Source organism: Podarcis gaigeae (assembly GCF_964106915.1).
Source record: "Podarcis gaigeae genome assembly, chromosome: 16".
In the NCBI taxonomy this organism is placed as follows: domain Eukaryota; kingdom Metazoa; phylum Chordata; class Lepidosauria; order Squamata; family Lacertidae; genus Podarcis; species Podarcis gaigeae.
The window spans coordinates 18,565,161-18,583,536 of NC_139693.1; the positions used below are offsets into that span (position 1 = coordinate 18,565,161).

At 45.5% G+C, this 18,376-nt stretch overlaps 1 protein-coding gene across 1 annotated transcript; it reads left to right on the forward strand.

Annotated features, from left to right (window-relative positions):
* Positions 1-653: 653 nt before the first annotated feature.
* On the forward strand, positions 654-17,417 carry LOC310833990 (semaphorin-4A-like). The gene is made up of 13 exons (XM_083717250.1): positions 654-843; positions 2,392-2,552; positions 3,703-3,762; positions 4,275-4,373; positions 6,207-6,318; positions 7,429-7,536; positions 8,363-8,502; positions 9,341-9,510; positions 10,351-10,501; positions 12,613-12,802; positions 13,678-13,793; positions 15,946-16,103; positions 16,873-17,417. Exons 1-13 carry the CDS (start codon positions 747-749, stop codon positions 17,276-17,278), a joined length of 1,968 nt encoding a protein of 655 aa, XP_083573376.1. The 5' UTR covers positions 654-746; the 3' UTR covers positions 17,279-17,417.
* The last annotated feature ends 959 nt before the right edge of the window (positions 17,418-18,376 follow it).

The window sequence follows — 18,376 nt, forward strand, 5'->3', positions numbered from 1 at the left end:
TACTACCACTACTACTCCTCTTTTCCTTCCTGCATCTTCAGGAGAGCCTTAGGCAGGTGCATCCTAAAGTTGCTACTTTGGCAGCTGAGAGCCATATATTTAGGAATATCTGATCAGCCATCCCATTTCAAGCAGTTGTATTTGATTGCCAAATATTTTATATTTTGTAATAACTTATCTCACGCTTAAAGGTAAAGGACCTCTGACCATTAGGTCCAGTCGTGACTGACTCTGGGTGCTCATCTCGCTTTATTGGCCAAGGGAGCCGGCGTACAGCTTCTGGGTCATGTGGCCAGCATGACTAAGCCGCTTCTGGCGAACCAGAGCAGCACACAGAAATGCCGTTTACCTTCCTGCTGGAGCAGTACCTATTTATCTACTTGCACTTTGATGTGCTTTCGAACTGCTAGGTGGGCAGGAGCAGGGACCGAGCAATGGGAGCTCACCCTATTGCGGGGATTCAAACTGCTGACCTGATCAGCAAGCCCTAGTCTCTGTGGTTTAGATCACAGTGCCACCCAGGATAGCCTAATCCAAATATGTGTCAAGCTGGTGCAGCAGATGAAGCTGATGAAAGGCTCGCTTAGCCATAAGGAACCCTTAGGTCTCAGAAGTGTAGCAACACATTGCTACCTTTTTAGAGGTGACTTCTTCCTTATTTTCTTCTGAATTTCTTGATAGCTACCAAGTTAGCTGCCTTTCTCCTGCTTGCAGAGATCCCAGCGACCACCTGCTGATTGACAACCATGAACCCCAAACAGTCTTTACGCCTCTTCGGGTTCCTCCTGACATTTGCCACCGCTCTGGCCACGGATCTGATGCCGAGGCAACACATCCAGATAAGTGAGTAACTCACAGGAGGACAGAGGCAGAAGCTGCCCCCTGGGGGAGACATTAAAGGGTACCTGGAAGGAGATGAGCGAGATTTCAAACCTAGGACTGCCCTATTTCTGAATCTCCCCGGACATTACTGGGATTTCAAAGGCAGACTTGATGTCCAGGGCAAATTTCCGAAAGGCGGTGCTTTGTCCTGGATCTTGGGCAAGTCAGTCGAACAACTTTTGGAGTGTCCTGGTTTTTACTTTTTAAAATAGGGCAACCTTACCAAACCTGTTACTTCAAAGGTAACCCAGGGCATCATTCAGATTGACACCGCCCCCACCCCCAACAAACCTCATAACAGGTATCAACATGCTGTTGTATAAACTGCCAACAAAGCAAATGGGTCTCATTGTTCCCCCTGGTGGAATTTGCTTATAGCAACTTGATTGTTCAGCAGGAAACACCCCCCCTTTTTTTTTTGCTAGCTACAAACACCAACACAGCACCTGCACTTTGGAACTGCACCTGCACTGCTACCACCCATTATCTTCCCTCCACAGTACCTAGCTGCAAGTTGAATGCTCAAGATCCACCTTGCGACTTTCCAATCTCACCTCCATTCTTCCTTCCTTGCTTGCCAAGTCCACCCATTATTTCATCGCCCCCTCTGAGGCCTCCGTAGCCCCCAAGCATCCATATGGGGTTCCCAGTCTGATGCCAGCACCAGTATTGGTGGATGGAAAGGAGGAGTTCGAGGTGGCCCAGAACTTGGACTCTTGACATTGTCCTGGAAAGCGGCAATATCTCACTGACTGCAAGGGCTGTGGACCAGATGAACAATCCTAGGAAGTCATTGCTAAAGTGCATGCTCCAAAGGTGGTGACTCAGTTCCACAAACGCTGCCCTAACAAAGCCAGCGCCTGAGGGTGGCACATGCCCCTCTAACTGCCAGGTTTCAAGGTGCTTCTTTCAAAATGGCGCCAGGCTATGTCTTGCACCGAGTACACTGTCCATGTTTGGGGCAGCATATGCACATATATATCACCAGGGCTGGGCAATATGTGGTTTTCAACATCTCGATATATATCACCAGCTAAACATTGTGATGTATCGATATATCACGATGCCTGAAATAAGGACAGAGCTATGTAAAGGCACTGGCTGGCTTCAAAGTTTATCTCACATTGCGATTTTGGTATAGCACACACACACACGCAAGCACCATGATTCACAATATATAGCCAGGTCAAAAATTATGAAACCGATATCATGATATGGACTTCAGACCATTTTTGGATGATATATTGATATATCACCCACCCCTGTAGACCACCCAATGTAAGACACCTTCAGCATCAAGGAACAAAAGGCACACCCTGACTTCGCCTCTGGGGACCGGGAAGCTAGAAGGCTGAGCTCCACTAGCCACTGAAAACCAGAACTGGCTACCCAGTCCATCCAAAATGTGTGGCTCTCTGGTTAAAAGCAGGCCAGGTTATCTACCTCCCACCCCCTGGTCAGTTGGCATTGCTTGCGGAAAATGTACCTAACATCTTTTCCCTTCCTCAGGGAACCCTCAGCCAATTATTGCACAATACCACCAAAAGGGAGTTACAAATTGTGCCACTTTTGTCCTGAGCACAGATAGGAAAACTCTCTATGTGGGAGCCAGAGACACCGTTGTCGCTCTTGACACTGCCAGAGCTAAAATCAACAACCAAAAGGGCATGGTGAGTAAGAAACGGCAATTCAGAATAAGACGTGTGGGGGGAAGACTTGGGGTGGTCTTCTGGTTAGCCCTCCTCTAGATGACAGCCCTTGTCTTCCCCCACCCACCACTTTTTGGAGAGATGTTGGGAAGCCTTTTCTGAAAAGGTTTCCTACATGTGCACTGGAGTTCTTTGCGTTTCAGCCCTCACCCTGGCCAAACCATTGTTTGCTGTTAAGACACCCCAACCAGGAAACTGTGGCTTGTGTGCTTGCCATCCAAACCGGGTGTGAAAGAAACCACAGCTTGTAGTTGGTTTATAGTCCTGGTATGATGTGCAATAAAAAAAATTGTGGTGTGGTCACACCAGGGAATATCCAAATTTATCATAGAGGGGAGAAGAGAGAAAGAGCAAAGGCAAGGATGGGGAAGAAATTGAGTTCACAGTTTAACGTGAACCCACTCAACTGACACCTTGCCCCAAACAATGCACAAACTGAAGCACAACTATTATTCAAAACGCACGCTTTTCTGAATTTCGGAATGTAGTTCTGCAGCCAAAAAGTGTCAATGAGGAGAACTGTTTGCAAAATGTATGTGTATGTGTATATGTGTGTGTGTGTGTGTGTCTGTGTGTATGTAAACATACAAAATGTATTACATTAGGCAAAACTGCCCACAACAATGTGTGCATTAGGAGAAACTTGCGCTAAAACGCAGGCATTTTTTGTGAGGACTTCAGAAAAATTAAGCACGAATCAATACAGAAATGTGGAGAATTGAACTTAAGACTAGAAAAGTAAGAAACGGGGTGAAAGCAAAATAGATGGCTGCATCCATCCCTATTGCATGCAGACAGAAGGCTCAGCCCCACAGTTTGCCATTTCTGTCAACTTAGTTAGCGTTTTATTCAAATACAGAGACTGTTGCTGGTAAATAGAGGCAGTCTTTATTTATGTATTGGCTTACTTAACAGCATTTCTAAATCACTTAATTATTTTTTTTCAAGAGAACTCGAAGCGGTATACATAAGCACAACATTGAAACAGTATTTTTTTTAAAAAAAAATCCCAGATGTGTTAGCTTAAGGCTGAGCATTTGCACTCTTGGCAACAAGCCTTGTTGTTGTTATCTTTCTCTAAAGCTCCCTTCTTCCACTTTTCCTGTAATAGGTACGCTGGGCCCCCAGGAGGGAGATAAAGGACATCTGTAAACTCAAAAGCAAACAGGAGGTAATGGGGTGAGGGGTAGCGGATAAAGGAAGATTTACAACCTAAGAATGTGGTGTGCAGGGCTGGCCCACTCATGGGTCTGGGTGCCTCAGGGCGGCAGCTGGGATAGTTGGCAAATCTGGTCTCCCAGGAGTGCACCATTCACCATTCTCCTCCTCTTCAGCCCACCTCCTGCGCAGCCCTCCTGCAGCCACAGGACACCCCACCCAGCAGTTGCCTCAGCAGCATGAGCAGGAGAGGCTGTCTTGTCACGTTCTGAAGTGGAGCAGTACTAACCTAATGCTATTACATCCAAGCTCTAAAATCTTCTAGCTGCACTGCTGCTTCATGATTCTATGACTAAATAAATAGATCCACCATCCCTTGAAACCTTCAAGATCCCTTTTGAGCTTGCAGAGCAGGAAAGGGGCTGGCTTTTCATGCTTTTTAACAACCTGCCAGTGGAAGCCTCCTCTGGGATAGAAATGTTACCTGGAAGTTGAATCCTGATTTCCCCCTCTTCTTCCCCACAGATGGAATGCTTGAATTTTATCCGTGTCCTGGTGCAACTGAACGACACACACCTTTACATCTGCGGGACATATGCTTTCAAACCCACCTGTGCTTACATTGTGAGTTCCTGGGGGAGAGAGATGGGGGGATGACAAGGGCCTTCAGTGTGACTGGTCCTGTTCAGTGGGACTCTTATTCCCAGGGTCAGGGGTTGGGGGACACGGGTGGTGCTGTGGTCTAAACCACGGAGCCTCTTGGGCTTGCTGATCAGAAGGTTGGCAGTTTGAATCCGTGTGACGGGGTGAGCTCCCTTTGCTCTGTACCAGCTTCTGCCAACCTAGCAGTTTGAAAGCATGCTAGTGCAAGTAGATAGATAGGTACCACTGCGGCAGGAAGGTGAATGGCATTTCTGTGAGCTCTGGCACTTGTCACTGTCCTCCGTGCGCCAGCAGCAATTTATTCATGCTAGCCACATGACCCAGAAAGCTGTGTGTGGACAAACGCTGGCTCCCTTGGTCTGAAAAGCAAGATGAGGGCCACCCCACCCCATAATCGCCTTTGACTGCACTTAACCGTCATGGGGTCCTTGACCTTTACCTTTATCTTACCGTATGTTCAAGCCCTACATTGGGCAAAAAGATTCCTGCATTGCAAGGGTTTGGCCCTTGTGATCCTTTCAACTCTATGATTCTACACAAACACGACTGGAACAGTATTCCTGCTGAGATACAACTACCTGTGCTTTCCAGAAACAGCTGAAGACAAGCTTTTCTAGCTGTGTGAAAATGTGCCTGTCATCATGGGTGGTCATTTTGTATTGTATTTAAACTCATATTCCATTGTTTTCATACTGTCTTTAAAACTATTTCAACTTCTGCTTCATATGATGGTGAATTGTCTTGAAAAGTATATGTAAAAGAAAACTCATAAATTAATAAACAGCAACACCTTCAGTCTCCATATTGAATGAATGAAGAGGTTATATCAGGGGTCAGCAACCTTTTTCAGCCATGGGCTGGTCCACCGTCCCTCAGACCATGTGGTGGGCTGGACTATATTTGGGGGGGGGGGGATGAACAAATTCCTATGCCCCACAAATAACCCATAGATGCATTTTAAATAAAAGCTCACATTCTACCCATGTAAAAACACCAGGCAGGCCCCACAAATAACTCAGAAATGCATTTTAAATAAAATGACACATTCTATTCATGTAAAAACACGCTGATTCCCAGACTGTCCGTGGGCCGGATTGAGAAAGTGATTGGGCCACATCCAGTCCCCAGGCCTTAGGTTGCTTACCCCGGGTTATCTAAAGCCATGGGTAGTGACAGTAGCAGGTCAGTAATAAAACACCTGGTGTCTGTGAAGTTGACTCTTTATGCCACCTACCCACCCCTGAAACTAGAGTAGCCTAGGGACTGAGAGGCTGAGCCATAAGACCAGACATCCCTGGTCCAAATCTTGCTTCACCATGAAGTTGCTAGACAAACCTTAAGCAAGCCATTCTTGCTCACACCTCATCTCCCCCATCTGTAATAGGGGAATAACAGTCAGAGTTTAGTCAGAGTTCAGTCTCACCATCTTCCAAACATAGAGCCCATGTGGCTAAAGGATTCGGCCTTGGTTGGGAAGAGCTGGGTTTGAGCCTCATCCAGCCACAAAACTTACTGAACATCTTTGAACCAGTTGAGCACTCCCTCTTGACCTAACCATGAAATTGTTGGAAGGAGAAGAACAAAGCAAGGGACCAACATATAGCACCCTGAACTCCTTGGAGGAAGAGAAGACCCGTGCTCAAAATGCAACAGATATAATTATGCATAGTGATATTAGCAGGAAATGACATATCCCAAATTCAGCAACAATCGGGACGCTTGGTTTCTGAAGCACACCATCCCATACATTCTGTTCCTTTTTGTCTCTTCCCTTTCCTTTTCCTGTCTTGCTAGGACCTACAAACATTTGCTGTGGTGACTGATGCAGACGGCAAACAACGCCTCCTGGATGGGAAAGGTGTCGCCCCCTATACTAACAATTATAAGAACACAGCAATTCTCATTGGTGAGCCATCTGGAAAAGGAAGGGATTCACTTCCTTTGATATTGAATGTTTGCAGCACCCCCTAATGCCCCCTCCTGAGCCACTTTCCTGCCCCCATGACTCATTGCAAAGGCTCTCTTCCAGCCTCCCACAACTGAGCACCCTTCTGGTGTTTTTGGACTACAAATCATCTGTGTTGGCTGGGGCAGGTGGGAGTTGTAGTCTTCAACATCTGGAGAGCATCCTTCTGAGGGAAACCCCTGGACTGTCTCCTGCCTATTTGAATGCTAGAAGGGTATGTGTTCTTATTTAAATATATGACCAGCCCCAACACTAACCATTGCACCACACTGGCTTCCTAGAGCACTTTTGCAATGGGGCAGCTATATAAATCAAGTAGGTAAATAAATATGGGGAAAGCAAAATAACAGAGAAAAATTTGAAATATTTTCCTTGAAGCTTGAATTTGTTTTATTCTGGATTGTTTCATTTGATATTATGATGTGTAGTCAACCACGTTGAGATTTTCTCTCTCTTTAAAATATAAAGCAGTATAGAAATAGCAGCAGCAGCAGCAGCAACAACAACAACAGTGTGTGAAGTGGCATGCTGTGTATTGCACAGATCCATGCAGGTGCCTTTCACATGGATATGCACTGAAGACAAGATGCCCATTTTGAGATACAACTTGTAGGATCGGGACCAGCCCATCCATGAGGCAGTCTGAGGCAGCCCCCTCAGGCAGTGGAATCCAAGGGTGGCCTTCCTCAGAACACACACACAAACACACTATTGTCTCCACTAGAGAAGCAGCTGCAGCACCTTCTAGGAAGAGATCTCACAAGAGCATCATAAAATCTTATGAGAGCCCTTTGAGATCTCGCTGCAGCCGCACACGGCATATGCAGGGCACGCTTTCTCGTTTTGCCTCTGGTGGCAAAATGGGATGAGCCATATCTGTGTAGTGGTCCTGGGGAGAGAGCTGATCAAGGTGAGAAAAGCACGCTCGCTGCCAAGATCTATAGCCAAGCATCTCCAGGGTAAAAATGGGGGCAGTGTATTACCAGAAATCCAGAAAGCAGGAACTGTTCCTGGGTAAGAACCATCTTCTTTCCTGTCTTTACTCTGCAGATGGTGAACTTTATGCAGCTACCAAGAATGACTTTCAAGGGATAGACCCTGTCATCACTCGTACCCTGGGCAGCAAGACAATTTTGAAGACAGAGCAGTGGATGGAATGTAAGAGCAGGTTTGGGGCACTGAGGGAGTGGAAAGTTTCTTAATCATCCAAATAGAGTCCAGTGACTCCCACTGCCCACCACTGCCTGGTCACCTGGGCAGCTGATACGTTAATGGATTGGTCGGACGCAGAGGAATGGAGGGAGGAACCAGCTGGGGAACCACCAAGGAAAAACGGCTCAGAGCCCGGGGAGTTGTGGTAGGACAAAGATGAGTGCTCACAGAGAGAAAACTGGGAAGAGGAGGTGTCGGAAGCTGAGGAGGCAACAGGGCTTAGTGAGCGGGAAGAATCTGTAACAGAGAGAAGTCCAGAATAGAGGCAGAAGATGAAGCAGGGCAGGGGGGAGCCAAGAGGCAGAGATGAGTCCAGCTGCTGAAGGGCCATGGATGTCTCCCCCTTCTGCTGCAACAAGCTCCCCTCCCCACTTGTCTCCCAGAACCTGAAGAAACTTGAAAAGTGTGAAGGAGAGTCTCTGATTGCCTGGACTAAACCCTGGAGATGAAGGGACTTAGACAGCTGTGGGGAGGTGAGAGCTTTCAGTCTCAGCTACTGCTTCATGGGGCCAATACTTAGCAGAGATGGGTTGTTGTGCTCATTAGGCCTGACACTTCTGTACAGATCCTGTTTTTGCTAATAAAGAGTTAACACCAACTTGCACAGTGTGATTTACTGCTGGCTGGCTCCTGACAGTTAACAGGTTGGTGCCTGGAGAAGATGCATCTCCTCAACAACCAGCATTCCCTTTGGAATTCACGCCAGTGGGGTCATGAACTGAGAGGGTGAAGGGCATCTCATGTCTGGTCTTTTTGTGGCTTCCCTCTGCAGCTGATGCAACGTTTGTGGCCTCCATCAACATCCCAATTGCCCCAGATGATCAGAAAATCTATTTCTTCTTTTCGGAAACAGCAAAGGAATTCAACTACTTGGAAAAGGTGGTTGTTTCGAGGGTGGCGCGCATTTGCAAGGTGAGCTGCCTCCAAAATCAAGGGCACATTTGAGCTGGGACTTGCTTGGCCTCTTTTTTTAACCCTTGAATGTCTAGAGGAGTAAGATGTGAGCAAGTGCAGAGTGGCTGTCCCTTGCCTCTTGTCCTGGCATATCTGGAATTGGGAAAGACAGCTTCCCAGGAAGGAAATAGAGCCAGAATTTAATTTTAATTATGCTAATATAATGGAAAGACCAAGCATTTGGGGGGACTTTTTCATTTAGAAGAAAAGGCAACAGTAAGGCTGCAGTGGTGGATAGACTCAATTTTTCCTCTTTCATACTGCTACAAATTTGAGGGCCACCCCCCTGAAGTAGATTCAGGGCCCAATAAATGAGAAGACTTCTTCAAACAGCATGTTATTCTCATATCACAGGGTTGTCCACAAGGTACAACACCGCAGAGAGGCATAACTAGAGTTGGGAAGAATGGGCTAGAGACTGGAGGGTGGTGATGGCACCAGCTCCTTCCCTTCCCAGGATCTCTACCATTCTGTGATTCTATGAAAACAGTCAAGCACAAAGAAAGCAAGAACAATAGCAGGATTAATAGAGGAAAAACCGCAATCGTGATTACCCAAAGAGCCATAAGAGAATCCCAGGGCCTGTTCCTTAAAAGGTTGCCCCTGTCTTCCACCCGAAGGCCAACAAAGAGAAAGGGGTTAAGTCTCACAGATAAACTGGACATCAGAAATGAAGATGCTGCAACAACAAAAGGGCATGAGGGCAGTGGGAGGGAGGGAGGAGATCAGGAGGGGCCAGGGGAAGAAATAAGAGATGACTGGTTTCTCAATGGTCTTGCTTTTCCATCCTCTTCAGAATGATGCTGGAGGAGAAAAGTTGCTGCAGAAGAAATGGACGACATTTGTAAAAGCTACTCTCTCCTGCACCCCAGAGGGGCAGTTACCTTACAGTGTCATTCAGCACGTATTTGCCCTTCCACATCATGGAGGCGACACAGTTCTCTACGCTGTCTTCACTCCTCAGTGGTAAGGCTGCGACAACTCATTGTACCCAGGTCTATTTTGTGCCGTAGCCGCTCAAAATAAGGATGGAGAAGAGATCTGGCTCACGTCCCCTGTTTAACAGAAACCTGCCTAATCTGCACTTCCCTGAACAGCAGGTGAACTGGAATACAACTATCCTTTGAAATCTGCACTGCTCTGAATTTTGCAATGCAGTTCAAAAGAAAAGGGGGGGAAAGTGTGGGAAAATGCCCATGTTGGGGAAGTGTGCCTAGATGCCTAAATTTATGAAAGTAATGTACAAAAAGAATCATAACAGGTGAAAATCTCTTGCAAAGAAAGAAAATGCATCTCTTTGGGGAAATATGTACTAATTACAGACAATTTTTTATGTGGACTTCTTCGAAAAATTCACAAACAGATATGGACATTGTCAATAGCTGTGTGTCAATCTGAACTTTTTCTGTGGTTTATTACCGTAGATTGTGGCATGAGTAAAGGTTGGCATAACTTCATATGAAAAGAGATCCCCTTTATGAACTTTTCTTGACCTGGAAACCGGAAGTTTCAGAGCCCTGCATTGTGGGTGCCCTATAGTTGGCACCAGTGCTTGGTAGTGTATGTATGAATACATGTGAGAGCTGGACATACATGTGGTTTCTGACACACACATTGCAACAAGGTGACAAGCTGATTTTCACACTGGAAAAGTGAGAAAGCAACATCAGATTCATCCATCCCTATCTTGGAATCCATTCTTTGGTCCCACAGCGCACTAAACAGTAATGAAGATAAGTGCCTCTGAGCATTTGCAGAGTGCCTTTTCATTCTAGTGGTGCAGCTGACTTGCCCATCTCTTTGCAGGAAAGTGGGAGATCTCTGGAGCTCGGCAGTCTGTGCCTTCAGCCTTGCTGCTATCAACAAAGTCTTTGATGATGGGAAATTCAAAGAGCAAAACAGCTTTTCCCAATGGATGCCTTATGAGGGGGAGGTCCCAGACCCTCGCCCTGGCAGTGTGAGTATCGCTTCAAGCCCTCTTAGAAGAGTGTGAGCAGGGACCAGGTGAACATGAGCTTCTGGTGGGGAATGCTTACAAAATTCTCCTCCTTTCTCCCCAGTTTTGGAGCTGTTGTTTTTCTGGAGTAGAATGGGTGTTTTCAAAGTCCTCTTATCAGTGTTTTTTTCCTAGAAAAATAGGTGCCAGTACTCACCATGAAGTTGTTGCAATAGGTGCCACACTTTTTGTGGAAATGTTGTGGATAGTAGCAGAGGATATACTGATTAAATATTATCCCTCCTCACTCATACTAGTGAGCTAGCAGCAGAGCACTATCCCTTATTGGAAGCAGGTTGATGGATTCCCTAGAATCATATAAGTTCAACAATCCAGTCTGGCTTGTCCAGATTGGATTGTTTCCCCTTTAGTTCCCTCTTAAAAACAATAATGACGAGACAGTCTTCTTTTAAAAGTATTGGTAAAGTTTACTTACATTCAGTTCACAGTTTTGTCCTGAAGGCAGGCTTTATCTTGCAGTTGCAGTTACAGTTGTAGAGCAAGGAAGTCTGAGCTAGGCCTCAGACTTCCTACCTTGTGGCTTCCATCCTCTGTAAGGATGAGCCAGCAGAAGATGGTAAAAAAGCAGCAAAAGAGCCAACGAAAGGAAGATGGCTTTGTGACTAGCCCTTTTATAGGGTCTGCTAGGGTCATGCCCATCTACCTGGTCACACACAGGGGGAGCGTGGTCCAGAGCATGTATGACAGGAAGTTCTCCCTGTCTGCAGCAACATTCCCCTGTGTGTCCACTCTAGGAAACAGCAAACGTTGTACAGTATTTGACTGCTACAGTGAAGATACGTCCCACACTTTTTAACAACAAAAAAGAGGTTCCAGTACTGTGTCCCCTTGAGGTACCCCCTGAAAAAAGCACTGTCTCTTGTTATTCTGGTAACTTGGTAGTAGAGTACCTGTTTTGGCTCTCAAATGGTCCCAGGCTCCATCCCTGCCATCTCTGGGCAGCGCTGGGAAAGACGCCTCCCTGAGAACTATTGCACAACATCCAACATCCCTGACCATGGGCCATGCTGGCTGGGTCTGACGGGGGTTGGAGTACAGCATGTTCTGGAGGGCACCAATCTGGTATAGGATTTTCCAGTAGAGAGCTAGAAGGACCAATGATCTGACTCGGCTTATCCACACTTATCTTTTGCTCTGCTCTTTCCTGGCAAAGGTCCGCACTTAAAAGTTCAGTATCCAAGCGTTGGTGGTGGTGTTTTTGCCCCGGAGCTTTCCCTGCAAAAACCCGCTCTTTAGCGCTCAATTGGAGCAAACGTCTATTTGGGGTTTTGTGGATTGCCGTTTACTCCAGTTGAGCTTTAAAGAGCGGGTTTTGGGGAGGAAAGCTACGGAGCAAAGAAAAGGGTGCTCAGACATGGAGCTTTAAAGCATGGCCTGTGCCTGGAAACAGTGGAGGAAAAGTAGAATAATAGAATCTTAGAGTTGGAAGGGACCCCAAGGTCCATCTAGTCCAACCCCCTGCAATGCAGGAATCTCAACTAAAGACAGACATCCAACCTCTGATTAAAAACCTCCAGTGAAAGAGAGTACAAGTCTGTTCCACCGTTGAACTGCTCATTGTCAGAAAGTTCGTCCTGGTGTTTAGTCGGAATCTACTTTCTTGTAACTTGAAGCTATTGGTTTGAGTTACCTTCCAGAGCAGGAGAAAACAAGCTTGCACCATCTTCAGTGGGGCAGCCCTTGAGATATTTGAAGATGGCTACCATATCTCCTCTCAGTCTCCTCTTTACCAGGCTAAATATACCCAGCTCCTTCAACCGTTACTCATAAGGCTTGGCTTCCAAACCCTTATCATCTTGGTCTCCTTAAGTATAAGGCAGGGTTTTTTTTTTTGTCATTTATCATGTTTGGGCTTCTTCATAGTGTCTGTGTCCTATTTCCATTGTTGGAAGCATTGTGCCTCTAAATATTAGTTGCTTGGAATTTCAACTAAGGGGAGAGAGTGTTGTTGAACTCAGGTCCTCCTTGCATGCTTCCCAAAGCTTCTGGCTGACCACTGTGAGAACAGGATGCTGGACTGACCTCCAGCTCTTTTCACATTATCCCTGCAGTGTTCCATCACCCCCACTTCACACAACACCCACAGCTTCATGAAACAGCACTATGTGATGGATGAAAAAATTCAGCCAATCGATAATCGACCTCTACTGGTGCAGCCAAATGTGAAATACACCCAGATTACGGTACACGAATTGCATAACTCCTTGGGAAGGACCTACTATGTGATGTTTCTTGGGACAGGTATGCGTTTATGCTCCAGTAGTAGAGATTGAGTTATTTGTAGGATGCTTTCCCCAGCGAGGCTCGCCTGGCCCCTTTGTTACCTATATTTTGGCACCAGTCAATAACATTCCCTGGGCCTTTGGTTCATCAAACAATCTATGGCTGTTTAAACTGGGGCTGGGTTTTATTGTTTTTGTTATGTATTTTTGTATTTTTATATTGCAAACTGCCCTGTAATCCTCGGATAAAGGGTGGTACAGAAATTTTAATAATAATAATAACAATAATACTATTGAGCTTTGTGAACTATTTTTTTTTTTGACCCAATAAGGGGTAAAAATGAGGGCCGTGACATTTAGCCAACTATATATTAGGCTAGGAATTGTTTGGATTGGGGGGCGTGTTTACTGCTGTTGTTGTATCTTTTTTTTTATCTTATGACTGATGTGGCAATTGTAAAATCTGCTCGTGTGCTTTGGTGTTTCGTTTCTTGTTCATGACTACTTTTGTTCTGTTTTGCCGTTATGTAATTTTTATATATATTATAAGTCGCCTTGAGCATGGTTTTAACTTAGGAAAGAGGCATGCAAATAAAACGATAGATTGATTGATTGATGAGGCGGAATGAATCGATCACAAATTTTTAAATTTAAAAAAGTAGAAATCTCAGAGGCTGACTACCTGTCACCTGCCACAGGTGAACCTCCAAAAGCAGGAGTGAGAATGAACTGCAGGCAGAGTGGAGTTCAGCTTCCCTCACCTGCTTGTCTCCTTAGCTCTCATAACTGGACTCCCACCACACATTTGAAGAGGGCAGGCCCGTATTTCAACAAACTGTTCCGCCACCATCGTATCTAATTTGAGACCTCGGCATCTTCCCTTACTTTCCACAGACCAGGGCATCATTCACAAAGCAGTGATCGTTGGCAACAAGGCATACATTGTTGAGGAGATCCTGCTGTTTGTGAGGCCAGAGGCGATCAGGAGTCTGCTGCTTTCTCCTGAAGAGGTAGGAAGGCTCTGTTGGCTAGAGACTGGAGCTGCGAGCTTTTAAAAGGCTGTAGCTCAGCCGCAGAACATCTGCTTTGCATACAGAAGGTTTTCGGTTCAATTCCCAGTAGGGCAGGCAATGTCCCCTGTCTGAGACCCTGGAGAATTTCTGCCAGCCAGGGGGAGCAATAGTGAGCTAGATGAGCCCAGTGGTTTGATGAGGTATTATTAGGCAGCTTCCTCTTTATATCAGCTCTTGATCCAAAAACCATTGGGAGTAGAAAGTACTTTATTTGTGGTGAATGGACACAATGCTTCATGTGCAGAAGGCCCCAAGTTCAGTTTCCAGCACCTCCACCTCCAGTTAGGACTGGGAAAAGATTTCTGACTGAAATCCTAGGGAGCTGATTCCCAAGCAGTCAAGAGACTTCACCTGCATGTGTTCATGGTGAGTTCTGGCACCTCTTTTCCTAGAAAAAGAGCAGTGTGTGTGTGTGTGTGTGTGTGTGTGTCTACGTGTATGTATTAGTTACATTATTGAGAGTTTGGGGTTTTGTTGGGCAGAGTACGGTGCCCCGACTCCTTGCCCTGCTGCCAAACACACACATCTGCCTTTTAAAAAAAATAATAATAATAATATTAGTTTTCCATTAAAAACATCCAGTTAATAACAAATCAAATCCAGTCATAATCCAAATCAAGAAAAAACAACACCAAATTACAATCCGAATTATTAATTATTAAATTTCAAATGGACTTCCCATATTCTGGACTTCTGAAGCAATCATCTCACACAATTATATTTTCTGCTTTCTTCTTGTTCTCATATTTTTCACATTCCAATCTTAAACTCTCTCAAAGTCCTCAGTCCCTGGCTGATCGAGTCTCATCATGTTAAACAGCCATGTATCCTTTCATCTGCCGAGTACAGTTTTATATATATATATTCCTTCTGTCCATTTGTCAGTGCAGCTTTTCCTGGCTCCACTCTTATATCCCAGTCTGGGCTGTTGTCTAAGCCTGCTGCTTGAAGTTTAATGACCCAATATTCCAAAGTTGTTATGTTGTTAAGCATACTGTTCGCTAACATATGGAGCAATGAAGATATAAATCATTTGGTGATTGATCAGCTTTTCCAGGGACCACTCAGACCCACCTCTGGGCCCTGGAGGGGGGCTGCTAGACGCCCGCTTTGCCTTCTCTCTTGCCCATGATGAAGAAAAGCATGCAAACAGATTCACTGTATATTGTGGGATATTTCCCAAATTATTGTCTCAGATTGTTGTAGAATCAGCCAACAAATGTTTCCTACTCCCTCGAAAAAGGGAGTAATTCGCTCTTTTTTATCCTGCGTGAGAGCTAGCAAACGCCATCTTGGCCGCTCCTTTATCTTTTGTCAAGTCCGATTAAAACTGCACAGCTGAATAATTAATTGTGAACAGATGTCCACCTGTACTCCATTTAAAAATTAGATCTCTCTAATGAGGTTCAGCACATAAAAGCAAATGTAGATATAAAGAAAGTATGTACCGATCACCTCCGTAAATCAAAACACCATGATGAGAATCTCTTTGAAGTCCAAACTTAAACACCACCAACTGTGCAGTTCCGCAGATTGTTTCCTTTTTCTCCTTCAGTCCAGAATATGCCTGTTTTTGGTCAAATCTTATTATTTTTTAAGAAACAGGTGTCCTTGCATGTAGGAGTGGCTCTGGAGAGTGCCAGCCATGCTGTGCTCTTAGACCCAGCGCCCCTACCGCTCGCACCTTGATGCGAGCCGACAGATCACGGGCTATCTGTGGGTCTGTGAGACAGTCCTCCCCCACCCTGGGGAGTCTGCCAGGGCTAATTACTCCCATATTAGCCCTGGGTTACTGGCACGGCTGGGGTCCATTCGTGTGGGAGGCAGCAATTTCCCACAGCAGAAAGCTGGAAGTTGCAAACACACACCTCTGTCTAACTCACATTGATGTTTTGTCAGGCAGGGCCAAAACGCCTCCCTGTAGCTTGTAGTTAAATGTTTATATAACTACATTTTGATTTGACTTTTTAAAGCCTGGTGCCTGTTGTTACGATGACTCCCACAACTTAATTATATACCAGACCTTCGGCCTGTCATCCTTTAATGGGTTCCAAATAGTAATGGAACATCTCTGTTTGCTCATTGTCAGGGAATGCTGCATGTGGGGCATGCCAAAGGAGTCCTTCAAATATCAATGGCCAACTGTGGCATTCACAAAAGCTGTACCGACTGCATTGCAGCGCGAGATCCATACTGTGCCTGGAACGGACACAGGTGCAAAGAAATCCAAATCTCCAATACTGACAGGTAAGTATTTGTAAGCTAGAGAGCACTCTGTGAAAGCACATAGAAGGGTTAAGGATAGCTCAGTCAGTAGAGCATGAGACTCTTAATCTCAGGGTTGTGGGTTCGAGCCCCACCTAGGGCAAAAATTCCTGCCTTGCAGGGGGTTCGACTAGATGATCTTCATGGTCCCTTCCAACTCAATGATTCTATGAAAGGATGAGTTCCTTAGTGGGGATGGGGAGTTGTGGAATTTGGTTTGAGTTGCAAATAAATCTAAACCTACCTTATGTGCACTTCAGTTCACTAGGTGATTTGAAATGCAGCTGTCTTCGGATTCTGTGGTGCTGCACACAGAAATTGTTGTAATAGTGAAAATAATGTACTGTAATTCATTAGATTAGGAGATTTGGGTGTGTGTGCATAGATTAAGCCTATAAAAATGCAAGTTGGGTACAATGTACATGGAACTGTATGAATTTTCATGCAGACCTTAAAACTGGAAAACACTAAACAGATTATTCCATCCTTTCCTCACACTGAAACCCACGCCATACATTTAAAGCACCACTTTAACAGACAAGGAGAATCCTGGGAAGAGATGTGTGTTAAGGGTGCTGGGAACTGTAGGTCAGTGGTCAGGACCTGTAACAAACTACGGTTCACAGGAATCTTTGGGGGAAGCCTTGACTGTTAAAGTGGAATAAGACTACTTTAAAAGTATAATGTGAATGTGACCTTGCTATGGTCCAGCAAGACGGTTCTTACTTTCCTGGGTCCTTCCTTTCCTTAGGGGTAGCTTGAAGCAGGATATTGAGGGAGGACGGCCAGAAATTGGGTGCAGCAGAAGCAGCAACAGCAACAAAAGAAGCAGAGCTTCCCCAAGCTCAATTACTGTGGTGGCGGTGATGATCTTGGTTTTCTTCTCCTTCCCTGACAATCTGAAAATGGAAGGGCCGGGATGCAGGAGCCTCTCTAAAGCCAATACAGCATCAGGTCAAGAGAAACTCCTGCTTCGTGACAGCCAGAGCCTTCCACAAGGCAGCCTTTGCCAGGAAGCTGCCAACAGCTCTAAGATCTGCTGTGTCAAAGGTGGTGGTGGATCTTTTCAGAACATCCTGGCTAAAAACAACTGCTTGGACTTCGACCTGGCATATGGGGAAGACTTCAGAGGCGTTGTGGCAGTAGAGGGAATCTAACCTGGTCCAGCTTCATCCCCCTGCAGGAGCAACCTTTTGAGATCACAACAGCTCACCACAGGCAACCAAACAAAGATCTTGCCACTACTGTGATGCTGTTCTCAAGCACCACAAAAGTAAACATGCTGTTACCTCTTGATTTCAAGTTTTCCTTGTCCCCTTTTCTCTACAACGCCATGGGAAAGCCAGGTTGTCCTCACCTCCATAGATTGACTCATAACCCAAATCCATAGATCTCTCTGTTAAATGTTTGCCTAAATCCTAAAAACAAATGGAATACCAACGCCAATTCCTGATCTTCAGAGCTTTCCAGGTTGGAGATGCTCAGGAATGAAGCTGAAGGATGCTTGTGGGTAAGTCAGGGCTGGGAGGCAGATTTTAAGCTACCAACAATTCAAGGGCAGATACAGGAGGGCAAATTAGCAACACGGTGTGCAGCCCGCAAAACCAGCCCCATTGTTAGGCAGCTCTACCATAACGGAAAGTGAGGTCGGAGTCTAGGGGTGCAAGTGGGGGCAGCAGAGCAGGACATTGGCAGGCCCAACCCAAAGGGAATGATTTCTTCTGTGTAAGATTGCCTGGAGTTATTATCGTGCCTGAGTTGGTTCCCAGTTTGTCTTCATAACTGAGCCATTCCTATGGCTGATCTGGTTCGTGTGGTCTTGGGCCCTTCTGTTATGTGCTTCAGATATTTGTGGGGGTGGCAGGGAGGTGAACAGAGGAGTGCCGGTTCATACATTGCCTGCTTTAAATTAAAAAATGAAGCGGAGGTAAAGGTCAGCCAGTATGGCCACTTTGGACTTCAATTTACATCACGCAGCTTAAGCCACATCATCACTCAAACTATTGTTGAATCAACTGCAGATTATTGTCTCTCTCTCTAGTCGGGACGGGGGAGAAATTTGGTTCAGTTTGCATTTAAAGCCAAATCTATCAGATTTGCATTTTCCAGAACGAAAACACAAATCCACGCTTATCCAGATTTTGCAATACTTTTTGCCATTAGGAAAGTGATGGAGAAATGTACTTAAAAGTGTGAGGTCAATGACTGATCAACAAGATGTACAGCCATCACACAAGCAAATCCCATGAATGCTC